The sequence below is a fragment of the Pteronotus mesoamericanus genome, unplaced genomic scaffold (genome assembly GCF_021234165.1).
Source record: "Pteronotus mesoamericanus isolate MK-2021 breed Mesoamerican mustached bat unplaced genomic scaffold, CSHL_Meso_final contig_130, whole genome shotgun sequence".
Lineage (NCBI taxonomy): Eukaryota > Metazoa > Chordata > Mammalia > Chiroptera > Mormoopidae > Pteronotus > Pteronotus mesoamericanus.
This window is the reverse complement of record NW_026555060.1, coordinates 21468208-21486232: the sequence shown is the minus strand read 5'-3', so window position 1 is coordinate 21486232 and position 18025 is coordinate 21468208. Positions and strand designations below refer to the sequence as shown.

General features: G+C 37.6%; 1 protein-coding gene across 1 annotated transcript in view; it reads right to left on the bottom strand.

Moving 5' to 3' along the window:
- The window catches only part of CUBN (cubilin), a 250291-nt gene that overhangs the window by 79856 nt on the left and 152410 nt on the right, over nt 1-18025 (bottom strand). The window contains exons 40-47 of the mRNA XM_054593125.1: nt 16116-16313; nt 11361-11507; nt 9093-9283; nt 8749-8932; nt 3895-4069; nt 2531-2709; nt 1138-1347; nt 392-532 (exon numbers count right to left, since the gene is read on the bottom strand). Of these exons, the coding sequence (XP_054449100.1) occupies nt 392-532; nt 1138-1347; nt 2531-2709; nt 3895-4069; nt 8749-8932; nt 9093-9283; nt 11361-11507; nt 16116-16313 (1425 nt within the window). The remainder of the gene's footprint in view (nt 1-391; nt 533-1137; nt 1348-2530; nt 2710-3894; nt 4070-8748; nt 8933-9092; nt 9284-11360; nt 11508-16115; nt 16314-18025) is intronic.

Below are 18025 nucleotides of genomic sequence, written 5' to 3'. Positions count from 1 at the left end.
AGGAAAACCATAGGGCTAAGGTAATTATCCTTTTTTTCTTCTTCTTCAGACAAGATCTTTATTTTATCTGAGTTTTTCAGGGAATTTGGAGTGCAAATTCTGAGCAGCACTAATGGGCTGGCTTCCTTAGGATGAATAAATAGGACAACTCTAATCGCCCCCCACCTCCCCCAGGTGCTAGTTCCATTCCTGTAGCTTTGCTCGCAGTGGTGGTTTTTCACTTATTGATATGACTATTTGATTAATGCCTGCCTCCCCACTTAGCTGGAAGGTCCAAGAAGACAAGGGTCTTTTTTTTTTTTCCAATTGTAATAACATCAGTGCCCGGCATAGTGCCTATCCCATGTTGGTGCTCAATAATATGTATTTTTAAGTAAATCCATGAACTTACCTTCCAGACTGGATTCAAACCGTAGTCTGAACCCTGAGGCAGTAAGAGAGCCGTCTGTGACAAACTTGACCAAAGCCACATTGCTAGAAGTGTCTATGCTGTCAGGAATGATGTTTCCACAGTATCTGCCCAGTAAATTTCCTGTGAGAGTCAAATAAGTAATTAGGTATATATCCAGGTGAAGGAAGTAATAAAAGATAAGACACTGCCCATGAAGAAATGATAACCTCTATCAAGAGAAGTAGGACAAACATGAATAAAAATCAATATATTCAACCATATGAAGTTTAACAAAAATAGCAACTAATCAGGGCTAGGGCAACCAATGAAGAAGGCTAGCTCCTTTGGTTAAAGAAATGGTCTGAAGAAATGGAGTGACATGTGTCCATCTCATATAATTCCCAGGTTAAGTTACCCTTCCCTTTCCTTACTGCACAGGATGTCCCTCAAATAATTGTATATGACACTGGAATGTCTCAGCAGGAAGACGATGCCTTCCCTATATTGTGTTTGCTCAGTGGGGTCTCCAGAGCAAGCTATAGAAAGACACCTGCTGCTCAGGATGCTCATTGTTCATGGGTGTATCGAGGGAGAGAAAGGCTGGCCCTTCCCACATCTGATGGATCTGTACTTTGCCAAGAATAGACATAGTTTTGTTTTTCTTGGAAGTGAGGAAACTTCAAAGGCTGAATGAATACATGTAAAAATAAACACCCCCCAAAAGACAACAGGAATATTTTACTGACCAGAGGTGTGGTTTTCCCAGATCTCAACAAAGTCTTTTTCACAGCCAGAGGAATTCTGAAGGTTAAAGTCTTCAAAATGGATGGTGAGATAGTGTCCTGAGGGACCCTGGAGATGCCACTCACAGAATAAATCGTCTGTGTATGGAAGTGTTGGGTATCCAATGCTTTGGATGACACCACTTTGCCCTGTCACTGTCCCCCCACAATGGGCTGCAAAAACAAAGAACAATATTCTATTAGAGGTTTAAAAAATTTCACCAGCACATTTGAAAACTTTTAGGTGTCAAGTGAACGTGAACTGAAGTTTTAAAAATTCTGAAAACGTTTGGTTAGTGCTTCCCTTGCTATTGGAAACCTGTTATTGATGTAACGAGAAATGATAACACAAGTGCAATCCAAAAATGGAAAACAAAAGACTGGGAGACAGTTGAAAGCATATTCTGTAGTATCTCTTCTTCTCTTGGGATACCATGTGACAGCTATTAGTTATAATAACATTTCATTTCAAGAACCAACTGAGAGATCAACAGGGCCTGCTTTGTATCCTGTATTGGTGATTCTGAAGGCTGAGTAGAAATTCTGCTGGAAAGGGTGCTGTGGTTTGTTCCTGATGCCATTTCTGGTTTAACTGTCAAATACAAGTTTTACTGTAGTGACTGGTATCTCAGGGCCTTAAAAATTATTCAATTATTTTTTCATTAGGTGGATGTGATAGGTTGAATTATATACAATTTGCATCACACTGTGAAACAACCTCTGGTGTAGGTTTAATGTTGTTACAACTAGGCTTTCCAAGTGTTTGATGTATTAAATATATTTGGTTAGTGTCCAGACCCACCTTCAATGCTATGTAATTGCAACAATATTATACTGAATTTTCAGCATACATATTTATTGCTCATTTTTTAAGAAGGAAATCAAAACACTGAAGAGACATTTGCTTTTTGCCCAGTGACTGATTTGGCACTAAAGGCTTAGGGGAAAAACATCTTAATTATCGATTAATGACATGGGATTCAAAACCACTATTCTAAATATAATTAATATTTACTGAAGAGCTTTACTATTTAAGGTAATACATATTTTATGATAACATGAAAAAACAAGAATTTGATTTAATTGGATGTGTTTTTCTCAAACAACTTTGGAAAAAATACAAAATATTCAAGTTTGTTAAAAAAAGTTTTAAAATGGAAATCAAAGTAAAAATTAAATTAATAAATGACTCTCAGTTTTAAACATTTATATTTTTTACTTATTTCTATCACTAAAATAATTATTAAAATTAGGCAGATAGAAAGACTTCTTTGATAATGAATGGTGTGTTTTTAAAAAACTTTGAATGTATTTATTCTATCACTACTTCCTTACTGAATATAAAAAGTAGTGTTACCTATGGAATACTTCGCCTTGAATCCCGCATGAGTGGAGCTGTCGTCAGATCGGAATCTCAAGTATATCACCTCTCCTGAGGACAACCGACTGCTGGGCAAAGATGTCCCGCAAAACTTGGAAATTACTGGTGCATTTGAATCGGCTCCATCTCGCAGTTCAAGATAATTGGATGTACAGCTAAAGTGAAAGAAAATTCTGTTTAATACATAAAGACAATTGCTCTGACATATTATTCCTTAAAAAAGATTTCTCTCACTTTTTCCAAGGGCATTGTTAACTATCTTTTTTGGAGCAGAAGATACTGCAACAGGAGTCAATTTAAGTGCCATGTCACTTCAGAATATTCTCCCTAATCATAACACACCGTTTCTTTAGTTAATAGCTCAAAAAGACAGGTTCTACATGTACCACACTGAAGAATATTCACTTGCCTTTCATAATCTGTATTAGTTTTACAAATTTAAAAGTCATTCTCTAATTACCCCTTAGGAATTAAAAAAAAAACACACAAGTATTTTGTTTCACATGGTGATTCAACACATTTCACATGACACAGATGAACTTTGTCTTGACAGCTCTGTGACGAAGGCTAATAGAGTCTCAGCTGGAATATTCTATGTCTGTAAAAAAGGGCAAGTATTTACTCAATATTTCTTGAGAAAGTCAATCAGCCAATTCATGTTCACTGAGGGAAAGAGTGCCTTTGTGTAAGGTGCTCAGAAATGGTTAAAAAACGCTCTTGTATATAGTTTTGTACCATATACCTATTCATGCAAATGCACGCACACTTATGTTAAATGAAAAATATATATACAGATTTTTTTTGTCTTTGTGGTCATTTGCTTTGTGTTCACCATAGTAAGACTTACTTTCTGGTGTGTTATCGTTCAGAATCCATGTTAAATAAGGATTGGAATTCGTACTGTATTTGCTTTAGTCCTCTTTCTGACAGCCCTGGTGTCATATAATATAAATTTCTATTTTTTTAAACAAATGTTTTATCACTTATGACACTCATATGAGGTTGGGTGAATAAATACTCATCTACCAGAGACACTATTTTTCCTGTGAGAGGAAGAGCGGATCACATAAATCTCAAAGAGCCATCCTCAGTGTCTCTTGGAGGATGTGCACGGGGTCACGCGGGACGATATCTGTGCATGGAATCAGCTCAGCTGACGGGAGAGCGGCTGTTAGGCAATGTTTTCAGGCCAACGGCGTTAAACACATTCCTTCTCCATTCCTAGATTGCCTGTGCAGCATATGTTGCCAAGAAATGAAGATGGAAATTGTACTGAGACACGACAGCTAAAAAAAAAGAACTGACTCTGGCTAGGTGAAAATTAAATGGAGCCAACCTACTTGGGTGTTACTTCAATATTGAATTGATCTTCAAACTGAAGCTTTACGAGCTTTCCAGGAGGAGCGGCTATGAGCCAAATGCAATCAGCATGCTGGGGATAATTGTTGGGGTGGTTGGGGGAAGTCACATATCCAGTAGAGTCTACATCATGGAGGTAGATATTGCCGCCACAGGCTGTCAGGAAACACAGTTAAATCAGTCTACAGTCTGGAGAAAAAGGATGCAATCAACCGCCATGATAATTTTTAAACATCTCTTTATATTTCCAATCTCAATTTCCTCTCATCTAAAATCATCCTCATTTACCTTTTAAGCAAATAAATTCGGAATTTGCTATCAAGGGAGCTACCAAGTGTGTCACTTCTTAATTTGCCATTCTATATATCCTCTCTGGAAGTTTAACTTTTCCTTGAAGCCAACAAAATGACCACGGCGCACGGTGCACACAGTAGAACTTCACAGAAGCGCTACTACCCACCACTTAAACAAGCGTGTAAACGCGGTAGGACTTGTAACTGCCCAGTGACTGTCCAGTTCAGCAGAACAACGCAGAGCCTTGATCTTAATGTGTTTAAAAGACTTAGCAGATATATATTTGCACAACTTTGTGGGCATTCACTCATGTTTCTTCGGGATTTTGATACATTTGCAGAGCAGGAGATGACCGGCATGAGAGAATTTATTAGCCAGTTTTTGCAAGAAGATGAATGAGCTTTTTAAACTTTTCTAAAAGACCAAAGTATTATGCAAAAAATACTTCCATTTTATCAACAGACTTTTTTTTTTTCCTTTTCATGTCAATCTCCACAAGCAAACCTAGCAATAAACTAATCAGGCACTTGAAATACCAATGAAACTAACCTGTCCAATACCTTAGCCTCACAGATATCAGCTCTACTAAATTCTATTGACATTTTTTTTCCCATTGTCATTCAGCCACTTACAGTCATTTCCTGAATTTTGTCATTACCCAGAACTCCTTCATCTTTGAAATCTTAAAATGCAAATTCCTTTGATTGCCTTTAACTCCCTCATTCCTGGTCTTTCCTTCAGAATTCTTGCAAAATCTGTTTCATGGTTGTAATAGAATCAAATCATTCAAACTTTCTGCCACAAATGCATGTTCTCTAGTCTCAACACTGCCATGCAATCCTCCCGTTTTTTCATATAGCCCTGGCCAGGTTGCTCAGTTGGTTGGAGAGTCACTCATGAATCAAAGGTGATGGGATGTGCTGGGTCAGGGCACATACCTAGGCTGTGGGTTTGACCCCTGGTTGGGGTACATATGGGAGGCAACCTATTGATGTTTCTCTCTCTCTCTCTCTCTCTCTCTCAAAATCAATAAAAAATATATCTTTCAGTGAGGATTAAAATAAAATTTTTTAAATGGCAAGAGCTATTTAAAACTTGATTATATGCCATAAACTCTTCACCCTCTCTCCATTTGTTAGTCCCTCACTTGTTACTATCCTTGATAAATTCACTTGTTTCTCCATGTACACTGTATCTCTGAGGGTGGCTCCCATTCCATTCTGTCTCCTCAGGGACTTTGACCTCCACTTACGTTTTTAATCACTCTCTTTCTTCTCTCCCCTTTGCTCCTTTGATCTTTCTATATATTACGAGCTCAAGCAATTTACAGTGGCTCTCTTTACTTCCTTACCACCGTCTTTTTTTATTCTCTTCATCTTCTCTTCACTTTTCAACTCTGTGAAAGCACTCTTGTCCGGGGTCATAATCACCTCACAGTTGTCTATCCAAAGTCCTTTTTAAATATTTATCCTGTATCCACAGCATTTAACATGGCTGGCCACATCGTCCTTCTTCACACTTTTGTCCCTCAGTTTCTTGGACATTAAGCTCCCCTCTCCTTGCTTTATCCCTCTCACCACCCCTCCTTTTGTCCCTGAGTGCCTCTTCCTAGGTCTCTCCTAGCACTGCTGGAGATCCCGAGGAATCCCTCTATAGGCCCTTCACCTTCTCAATTTAAATAATTTTCTGATTAATATCATTCATTCTCATCACTTAAGCTACTATACAGCCCGCCTGCTAATGATCTCATATTGCTAGCAGTCCTCATCCCTGTTTTGACCTTTAGACTCTTGTTCCATCAACCCACAGGATGTCTCCAATGGATGTAATTCAGAAATTTCCAAGTGACCACGTCCCTAACTAGTCTTATTATCTACTTTCTATCTAGAGGTCCATATATGAGTTAATGATAGTATCATGTCCTTCTTACTGACTCCCTATCCATCTTCACTACCTAATTTTTCTTCTTAATATATTTTACCATATGACATACTGTATATCTTATTTATTATCTGTGTATTAACACTAAAATAAAGCTCCAAAAGGACATGGATTTTATTTGTTTACTACTCTAGCCCTAGGGCCTAATATAGTGTCTGTCACATAGTGACCCTTAAGTTTGTGAGATTGAAGTGTCCACCCAGCCAGAAACCTACGGGCCATCCACAAGGCCTCCCACTCCTTCCCTCCTTTCCCACATTCAACTGACCTCAAAAGCCACTCAATTCCATATTTATAACATCTCTCAATACGCCTTCTCTTCTACATTCTTACTGACATTGCCTTAGTTCAGGGTCTAACACTTTTTCCCTGAATTACTCTTTCATCTGGTCCCTTTACTTTAGTCTTTTCCCTTTCAAAGTGTTTTCAGTGCTGCAACCACATTGATGTTGCTGATCGGATCATGCCACCCATACTTTGGATTAAAATCTTTCAAGGGCTCCCACTGCGTTTCATTTAAGATCATAACTCCTTATGGCGGCACTATGGCCCTTAGCACTAGAATTCTTGCCTGCTTCATCACCATTAAACTTACCTACTTTTAACTCTGTTCTCCAGGAACAGTGAATTCTTTCAGATCCGTGGATGTGCCTTGTCACATAACCATTGAGACTTTATATGTTGTCACATCTTTTCCTCACTGATTGGAATATCTCTATTCACCTCCTTCCTCTGGAGCCTTCTCTGAACCTTTAAGCTGGGCTAGGTGTTGCTCTTAAGTTCGCACAGCTCCTGATGCCCTCCTCTATTCAGCACTTGCCATGCCATGTTCTAACTGTACTTTGCTTGTCTGGCTCCTCCACTGCACTGTGAACTCCTTAACAAAACTTTGTAGTTTGCGAGGTGTAAAGCACTTGATAAATGTTTGATTAATTAATAAACCAATTAACTGGTGAAGATACAGAGCATTGATCATAGGAACATGGAACTCTCAATCAGCTATACTGAAGGAGTATCTCTGGAGAAAGATGGTATAGAAATAGGAGGATTTGGTGTCAAAAGTTGTTTTCCCAATACCAGGTTGAAGGCTGAGAAATGGTAGTGGCGGAGAAGTGAAGTGTGGTGGAAAGACAGATGGGGGAAGTAGAGGCTGATTGTGTAGTTAGGGAAAATGGTTAAATTAGAAAGTTAGGAGGAAAAAAGAGTGACCAAAATGTTGGGGTTGCTCAGCAGCAGGTTTTGAAATCAAAAGACAGCTAAGTCCAACATTAAGATCAGAAAGATGGGGAGAAAGTAATAGCCATATCATTCTTGCATGAATAGAGGGTCTGCAGAGGAATAATTAAAGTCACAGTGTTTGTAAATAGACCTTGAGCGCATCTGGATTCCCACTAACTATTGACTTCAAAAGTACAATTCAAGACTGAGTCTAGCAGGGGTAAAAATGGAGAAGCAGATTCCTGTGGAGTGGGCTGAAGTCTCCTCACTAGACGCAGGCACTGTTACTCTACAGTTCTGGGGACCAGGTGACGTCCTGCCCAGTCATGACTCAGCAGCGAAGCTCTGCGTTGAGATAGGGACCGATGAGAAACTCCTGGTCTATAATGTGCCGGTGTCACAGAGCTGTATTTTTAAAGGCTCCTTTCAAGTGCTAGAGCCATGTGTGCTGAAAAGTGACAGAAGGACATTCCCTGCCATATGAGCTGCCATAGAACCTACCGGAGCTATAGGATGATTTTTTTGTATCCATTGGTGGAGACATTTCTTTTCCTTTCCCAAAATGAGGAAGTTATCCTGGCATTTTAAATTCTCATATTTTGGAGAATATAAAATAAAGCATATAACTTCATAAATTAGTATATCTTTTGAAATATATTCAAAAGTCTGAAGTGGAGATCATAGGATTATCCTGAAATCCATATTTTCTAAGTTTGAAGCAAAAACATATTCTCTACTACTAAGGCTACTCCTTTGTCTGAAGTTATGCTTATTTACTTATTTATTCAATTTAACATTATGTAAAAATATCACAAAAATTAAATCATTATAGTAGAATTAAATATAATTATAATCAAGTACAATTAAGTAACAATCATTACTGTAATATATAATTAAGTGGGTAATAACAGAATTAGAGGATCATTTGTTTATTTAAAAGAAAACATATAAATAATGATTATAAAACAATGTAATTATTCTTACAATGTTTCTATAAGTGAAAGTGACATAATTATACATTTTATAATGGAGCAGTCTAAAGAATTTCAGGGAATCATTAAAATCAATTCAATTTATACTCATGGAGAGTTTTACTTTGTTCATTCACTTGTTATGTAACCTTGGGAAAAAAAACTGAGCCTCTTTTTACTTACCTGTAAAATGGAAACAAGGATACCGTCCTTAAAAAATAATCATGATGACGTATTGACTGTATGGAGCACAAAGTGAGTGACTGATAATAGGTGGCTATTCTTATAACTTTTCTAAATAAGAGTAATGAGAATAGCTACCTATTATCTCTTATCTCAAGTCTCTTTCAACAAGGAAGACCAAACAATTGCAGGAAAAGTACAGACATTATTCTCAACGAAAATACTTACCTAAACTCTTTGCTTCATATTTGATCTTAAATCCTTGCCCCGCATTGCTATTATCAGAAATAAACTGAACAAGCATTTGATTATCTGAGGTGAAGAGAGTGGATGAAGGACGACTGCCACAAAAATGACCATTTCCTCCGTGGGGTCCCAAGGGTGGAGAATAGATATCAGGTCCATTTTTTAGCTGAAAACATAAATTAAAATTGTATATATTCCTTCATATTAATAAAGATGAAGTACAGAATTTCTACAGATTTATGTTCCAGGAGAGAGGAACCATCATTTTATTTTCTGAATGAAATATGCAGAGAAAATAATGAGAAAAAGTAGCGAACAAGACCTACCACCAAGTAATCCCCCCGGTTACAAGAAGAGTCTCTATTTGGAATCTGGAAGGGCTGTTCAAAATGGACAGCGATGGTCAGACCACTCTGAACGAGGACGTGCCAGGAGCAGTTGAGATTGGGAGGGTAGGCCTCTGGATAGTTGGGTGACGTGATGATCCCTCTGTTAGCATGTAAATATCCACCACAACCTTCCCAAGGAGAAACAAAGAAAATTAATTCTTCTAATTAAAAGATTAAAGAAACTCTTTTAATAACATTTAGAACTGGACTTTTTAGGCTTTTCAGTTTTTCTTGAGGATTTTCAAACTTCGGCAATGGAAATGTGGTTTGAAGCTAACTGAGGCCAAATGTGGGAAAAAATCAGCACAACAAGCATTTCGCAAGTGTATACTATTGGGTACTTGTTGCTGCTAAGATTGGCAAAGTAAAGTAAGCAATAGAGACGTATTACTTTCATGATGCTTACTTTACAAATAAGGAATACATACAATAAATACATGTAATATGTGGACAGTGTTACGTCCCCCAAAGAAAAATGAACAAGGAAAGGGATAATGGCACTGTATTGTGTGTGGAAGTTAGAAGAGGCTGTGTTGCTGGGTCAGCATCTGCACAGGACCTGAATGAAATGAGGGATTGAGCCATAGGCATCCCAGTCAAGAAAACATTTGGTGAAAAGGTTTGCTGTTAGTGGCAAATACATCACAGAAGTCAGAGTGGAAGAAGCATAGTGAGAGATCCAAAAGGCAGCAGGGTAGGTCATTCAGCAAACTGAAAGGACTTATTTTTAATAAGAAAAGGTAGACATTGAAGAGTTTTGAGCATCAGAATGGTATGATCTGACTTAAATTTTAAAAGAATCACTCTATCTGCAATATTGGCCTGTATGGGAGGTGGGGGGCAGGGGAACGCAGAAACAGGTGCCCAATAAAGGAGGGGTTTCTCGATTCCAAGGAGAGATGGTAGATGGCTGGGCTAGGAGGGTGACATCGGCCTGTGGGAAGGGGTTGGGATCTAAATATATTGTGAGGGTAGAACCATTTTGATTTGTTGATGATTAGGATTTATAGGGTGAGAAAACATAAATCAAGGACGATTGCCAAGCGTTTTGGCTTAAATAGCTAGAAGAAAATACTTTTACTTACTAACATTGAGAAGAGGGTGGCATGAGAAAGTTTGGGAGAAGTGGTGGAAATTGGTGGGAGTCAAGAGTTCAGTTTTCCACATGGCAACTTTATCTATCATGAGCTGCCATACATACATACATGTGATACATGATATAGAGTGAGAGTTTGGGGATTAAGGAGAGAGAGAGAGGCCAGAGCAGGCAGTAACTTGCCAGCTGTCAGGGACTGAACAGCTCATCAGTGGGTGAGAGGAGAAGAGTGCATTCAAGTAGCTAAATTGCAGAGGTGGAAATTTATCTTAGGTCTGTCTGATTCCAAAGCCCATTCTGTTAAATCACTGTGCAGCACGCCTCCCTTGAGGAAGGCAATTTATCTTCAATTGTTCTCTGCTCTACAAAAGGCATACATAATAATGGGGAGAATATTAATTTTTAAGGTCTAGATTGATAATCTACCTTAACATTACGTTTTTTTTCAGTTAAAAAAACATGAGAATCTTTTGATATTCCATATTCCACAGACTGCTTCTTCAACTTTAATCTAGTTTGGATGTAAAGTTATTATTGGACTTCCCATTTTGTCAAGTTTTACAAGTCTCAATCACACTACACAGGATAGCCTGTCATATGCTGCGCACATTCCTGACTCATCAAATTCATATTTCAGGACCAATAAGCTCTTCCCGTCACCCTTCCAATGAATTATTCCGACTGAGGGATTGATGAAGCTATCTTCTGTATTACTTTGGTTATTTCTTAGACTGATGATAACTCTGACTTATTACTTCTTTGATGCGCAATGGCTTTGTGCTGTCTCCTAGTTCCAGGCACAGCTAGGCTGAAAATTTGTTTTGAAAATTGTACTTGTGTGCCTACTGTGGAGAGAAGATAGACTACGTGGAGACCTGAAGCCAGGGCATTCTTTTGTATAACTTGGCCAGTTTCTTGGATCAGGATTTGGTACCTGACATAAGGATAGCCATCCAGAGGCTGGACAGAGACCCTTGTGCTCTGACTTATAATAAACCTGTGTCCTGGCATGGAAAAAACGAGCAGAGTATATTAGCGAGCGAGCAAGAGATAGGTGAGGTGAAATGAGATGAGACAGTAAATTCAAACAAAGTCTTGGAACGCATTACTTTTGTGAAAGGATGCATTAAAGCCTGCCCTGGTTACACTGAAGTCCGAGGTAAACCGGATCCACATGTACTCTCCAGTAGACCGGATGGGTCCAGGGATCTCTCTGCCACAGAGAACTGCTAGTTGCTGGGCCATGTTGTTGTCGCCTAGGACAAAAGAAAGGAAACACCAGCACGAAAGCATGTTTTTAGAATCACCTCCACCATCATCTGCATCCTAACCAAAGTAGCTCACATATTTTTCTCAGAACATCACCATCCTTAGCACATAATGGGATTCTCTAATACAAGGACACTCCAGGAACTATATCATTGTGGCTCCAGTTTGTAATGGTGATTGCTGGTGGGAGGGGGAACTAAATGGTAATGGAAAAAATACAATAAAGATTAAGTTTTTTTTAAAAAAAGACCTTTGATAGGTCCCACTGCCTTTCTCAAAACTGGCCGAATGGTTCTAGCTGCCACCAAAACTCAAAATCAGAGTACTCGGGATTGGGAATAACTGTGGAACAGTGTTAATGTGTGCGTTAGACACTGACTTAAATTATTCCGATTGCTGAAGGTCAAATATCTAAAGGAAAAAAAAGGCTGGTTCTTCAGCCTCAGATTGTGTACTAATGTTAGAAGATCATTTGATGAGATGTGTCTTCAGCTCCAGAGGTGTTTTGTTTTTCTTGTTTTTACCCTTCATTTGTTTGTTGTTTGTTTTGCTGTTAAAAGGACATGCTTATGTCCCTGTGCAGAGAAGGAGAAAAAAATAGATTCTGCAAGTGTGCTCCTCCAGAGACACAAAGGAGAGCTGGTCACCTCATGGCCCTTCTTCCTTTGTCTGCTCTTAGATAACTTCAGTCAAAGCAACTGCGTTATTCAGAGCTGAAATGGAGCGAAGGGCATTAGAACGGGCTTGGATTCCTTGGCTAGGAAAACACATGATTTATTCCCGAAGACTGAAAATTAATGAATTTCAAGCTTATAAAAAATAAAAATAGAATATGAGACACGAGGAAATTTGCCCTTTCACACAACCAGCAAAATGAACCCTTTTGGACACTGACCACTACCTAATATTCACTCATTATTAACTACTTTAATAAACAAGTTATTTGTCTGTAATTACAAATGTAATGGAATAACTCTAGATACCAGATGATTAAATAGGCATTCTTTGGAGGGTTTCTGACTTCTAGAAACCTTTGTATTTTTTATGGTTTAAAATTTTATCTCTAACCTTTTTTGCATTTATCTTCACTGTGCAATTTTGCTACACATTTCACCCAAAATTGTTGTTGTTGACTTATTCTCTAATTATGTATATTGCCAAATTTTGAAGTTATTATGTATTAGTATTTATTTCACATGTGTATGTTTTATATCTCAGTGAGACTGGGGATTTCTATTCTAAACTTCACCCAGACTGATGAAACAATGCTTATCTCTAAATAAATACTTATTAATTAACTGATTTAGTAGATAACCCAATAACCACATGATGATTTGCCCCCCCCCAAAAAAAATCCCTAATAAATACTACAGTATTCCTAGAGCTTTTTACAATCTCAACATGTGGATTGTAGTGGGAATGAGTCTGATTTTTATTTGTGTATTCATCGGTTGATTCTTGTATGTGCCCTGACCTGGGATCAAACCTACAACCCTGGCATATTGGGACAATGCTCTAACCATCTGAGCTACTCAGCCAAAGCTGAACCTGATCTTTAAAAGAGAGGGGCGAGTCAAAGATAAGTAAAGGACTGGGACTAGCAAGTAATTTGGTGACTCACTTTCCAATTCAGCATTCTTATTTTAGAGAAGTAGAAGCAGAGGCTTCAAGACTATTAGTAACTACCATTTATTGAGCAATTACAGTACTATGACCACTTTGAATGCTTTACATGCAATGCCTAATTTTACTTCCACGGTAACACTATTAGGTAGGTATTACTATTATGCTCATTTCATAGATAGGAAACAGTCTTAAAGGGGATATAGAATTTGCCTAAGGGCATAAAGCAAAGAAGTCAGCAAGGGTTTGAAACTTGGGCCAGTTAACTCTAGATGCCCAAACTGTGCTATTCAATGGTTTACTTACTATCATAAAGAAAGTAAGAGCTAGGAATAAAACGATTACTGATTTTTGATACAATTTTTTTCTTTTCTCCTTCCTCTCTCCCTCCCTTCCTTCCTTCTTTTCTTAACATTTTCTTTTAGGCCCACTGTAGCATCATGGAACCTCAGTTTGTGGAAATCTTTGGTATGCAAAATTTGTTGGTGCATGGCCCGGAAAGGACTGATTCAGTTTTGAAACATGACAACTCTGCAAAATGAATAAGCAGGTGGGAGAGTGACTCAGCTCCCCCAGAAAAGGAATGTCCACAGCCAGCACGGGGCCAAGAGGCTATGATGACTGGTTAACTATCATTGCTTGTGGCCCATGGGCTCTCGATACTTGCTGCAAAATGTTCTATGACCTTGCTACTCAGAAGCAAAACTATGATTGGACAAAAAACAAATCATTGAAATGAGACTTAAAATTTAATCCTAAAAATATATTACCACTGTGCAAATGGGGGGAAAAGTACCCAGCAATTAACACATAGTAAGCACTCAGTAACTATTTCTTGGATGAGTAAATAAATAGATAAAGAAAGAATGAACTTATTGGGTGTCTACTCACATTGTTAGAGAACAGTAAAGAATCTATATGAATAGGTAACACAACCAATTAAAAATAGTCATTGTTTTGGTCTATACTTCCATTTACTGAGTTCTCCCAAGCAGCCAGCTCTACGTCTCAGCAAGAACACTTTCATTCCACAAAGAGGATATAATGATAACCCTTTTAGAAATATCTCTATCAAAGTAAATTGTTTTTTCTAGAGAATTTTTCATTCATTACTTTCCCAGAGCCTCACAACAATGTCATAAGGTAGACATTAGTCTCTCTTTCACAGATGATAAAACAGACTTAGAGCCAGTTAGTAATTGTGCAAAGTCACACAGGAGAAGGAAAGGACAGCTCCCTAGGTTTGAGGTTTCCAAGACAAGCTATTGGTGGAACAAAATCAATAAAAGTGATTTTTTAAAAATAACCATAATTTGCCCATTGACGGTTACATAATAAAGATATTTTTAAAGTTTCTACTGAGTTCTGAACATTCAGAATATATGTGAAAGGACACACAAATTTTATTGCTTGAGAAAATTTAAAATTTTAATACCAATAGAAATGCCTTGATATGAAGAAAGACAATAGTTTCTCTGGGCAATGTGCTGATAGCTGATCACTGATAGGAAATGGGGGTAACATTATGACTTATTATCTTGTCCTGTCTGTATGATTGATCTATATCTTTACTTAGGGTCCAGCTTCCACAGAAGAAATATAAAACAACTTTGCCGTTTGATTGTTCTCACTGTACTTATTGTGTCTAGGGTTGAAAGGATACGGGAACCACAAGTTTGCACACCAGCAACTTGTGAGCCAAAAACAAGCACACGTTTGTTTGATCCAGAAAAGAAAAAAAAAATCCCAGAAGCATTTTTCATTTATTTAACATTTGGGAAATTCATACGAAACTCTGTATTTCTCACACACCCTAAAAAATAATATTCTTACCATTGAGCCTGCCTTCCTAACAGCTGCCTGTTTGATTCTGTTCTCAGTTTAACACTTCCCTGGTTCTGTTACCTATTGCCTAGATGGGCATTTGAAGCATCAGTCATGCAGAGAAGTGGTTCTCACGCTCTAGAGACCATCGGAATGGAATCACTTGGGGGCTGGGACTAGGGTCAGGCAAGGGAAGCCCCTTGAGTCAGGGGCAAAGTTTTAAGAGGTGCCAGACCTCAGAAATCAAGATAAACAATATTTTAGTGCAATGTCCTAAAAATTGACTTTAATGTAAGTGAACAAAATATTAGAATTTTAAATAAAGACAGGACCTAACTCTGCACTTTGCCTGGCCCTGCCTTGCCCTCCTCACCCTATTCCAGCCCTGCCTAGAGGGCTTTTTATATTACAGATCTAGGACCCATCCTGACAGTTTCTAGTTTAGTAGGTTTCTAGTTTAGTATGTCTGCATTTCTAACAAATTTCCGGGTGATGTTGATGCTGCTGGTCTGAGGACCACACTGTGAGAGACACTAGTCTGGTCAGAGGATGTGGCCTCCTTATTCTCCTTGGTTCTACGCAAACTGTGAGGCACAGTTTGTACATGCTGCTTAATAGCATCATTCGTATACCTCAATCAATGCATAGCAATGCCACACCTGTGTACAGAGGAACAATTAAAGATATTGGCCCTTAACTCTACCCATTCTACCCAGAGATTTAGAAGAACAGAATTGAATACATTGTAATTATAAATAATTTTCACACTAGGATCTTAAAGTCATAGATATAAAAATATCAAGATATATTTCCAAAGCCTTTCAACAAGATAGCAGCACTACCTAGAAACTTAGACTGTTATTCCCCACTTAAGCCACAGGTTGTGTTCCTTCCTGGGAATGTAATGCTTTCCCTGACGCCGTATGTGGATGATTTTCTAGAGGCAATTCGCAGTTTCCCTATGTTCCTCAGAAACTGTAGCCAATTCTACTATTTGAGGCCTTCATTAACCATAATATCTGTGAGATTCCATGCAAATGGATGAAGGTAGTCAACAAGTATGATTATAATTGAATGCAACTAAATATGTGTCAGGGTGGAAACTTGGTGGTGTTTTTTATTTTGATTTAAAAAAAAATGTTACTTACCGTCTCGTATCACAAGTTTATCATAGTTGCATGCGTCGTGAGATTCAATGTCCAGGGAGAGGATGTTGAGTTCCACAGTGGAGTCAGGAGCCTGGAGAAGCCACGTACAGTCTACATTGTTACTGTAGCTTTCAGGCCAGCCTGGCGAGAAGAGAAAGACAGGCGTCTCGCCTGTCCTCAGGAACCCACCACAAGCACCTGAGAGTAAAAAGCAGCATCTTTGAAATACCTCTGATGAAAAGAAACCAGTGCTTTCATTTCAGGGTCAGCCTGTCTTGAAATGAAATAGTTAATTAAAGCAATTTTATCAAAGAAATCTATAAATATTTTATTAGACCCATTGATTCAGACAGCTGTGATTGACATAAGTTATTTTTTGTGAAGAAAAACACATTGTATTCTATTTTTTCATCTTAATTTTGCCGCACAACCCACTCCTTAATGAGTGCCTAATGTTTGTTAACCATGAAGTAAGCCCAGGTAGAAGATCCTGTTATTACTATCTAGATAGAACTCTGTTGTCTAGGTACTTTAACTTTTACCTTTTTAGTGTAGCTACTCATCATGCAATTTATACCTAGGCAATTTTGAAACAGTTTTCAATTTTGGAAATTGAAATACTTAAAAAGGCACATGAGCTTATAATAATAGCAGCCTTTATTATTTTATTCAGTTTTTTAAAAAATAACAGTTTTATTGAACTATTATGCACACACCATAAAATCTTCCCTTTTGAAGCGTACAGTTCAGTGGTTTTTAGTATATTCACAAAGTTCTATAACCATCACCGGTGTGTAATTTTAGAACACTTTTACCACTCCAAAAAGAAACTTGATACTCATTAACATTGGCTCTCTATTCTCCTCTCCATCAGTCCATGGAAATCACTCACCTACTTTCTACCTCTATGGATTTGCCTATTCAGAACATTTCATACAAATATAATCATACAAAATGTGGCCTTTTGTGACTGGCTTTATTTACTTAACATAATATTTTAAGATTCATCAATATTTTAGCCTGTATCTGTACTTGCTTTATTTTAAGACTGAACAGTATTACACTGCATGAATACATCACATTTAGTTTTTCCATCCATCGCTTGTTTGACATTTAGGTTGCTTCTCCTTTTACACTATCATGAATAATGTTTCTATAAACATCCATGTATAAATTTTTATGTGGAACTGCTGGATAATAGGGTGGTAACACGGAATTTCAATTTTTGAGGAATTGCTGTACTGTTTCCCCGAGTGGCTATGCCATTTGACCTTCCCACTGGCAATGCATGAGGGCTGCTCCTTTCCATGTTTTCCTGCAGATGACCCCAGCCCACACTAAGCTTATTTTCCTTCAGGTGCTTTTTTTTTGCTGCCCATACCACCTGATTTGTCATTTAATCATTTAATTCTTATATTATTTAACTGATATACTGAGTGCTTTATCTTTCCCAAATACTGTTAAGCTCCTAGAAAACAGAGAGCATACATTGGTTCCGTTTCTTAGTTGATGTGTACTCACCACAATGTATCAATAGTAAATCCCCAATAAGTATTTGTTGAATTGAATTAAGTATATGTATGCATAAGAAATGCTGATGATACAATGGTCAAAATACTAATGTTTTAAAATGGTAGGTTTTTTTAACTTTAATGAAACTTTCAGAATGTGATATCATCATGAGATAATCCCTTATATTATTTTGATAATTAGTAAATTGTAAAATTCTCTCAACCTCTTACTTTCACCTTTCCTTGTTCTTGATTAAGAAAAATGAGATTTATGATATTTTATTTACTCATCCACATAAACTATATAATTATAGAATATATGTGTGAGAAGAAAACTTATTTTTGAGTACTAAATTATATTTGCAGATATAATATTTTTCATGAGTGATTCCTTCTATA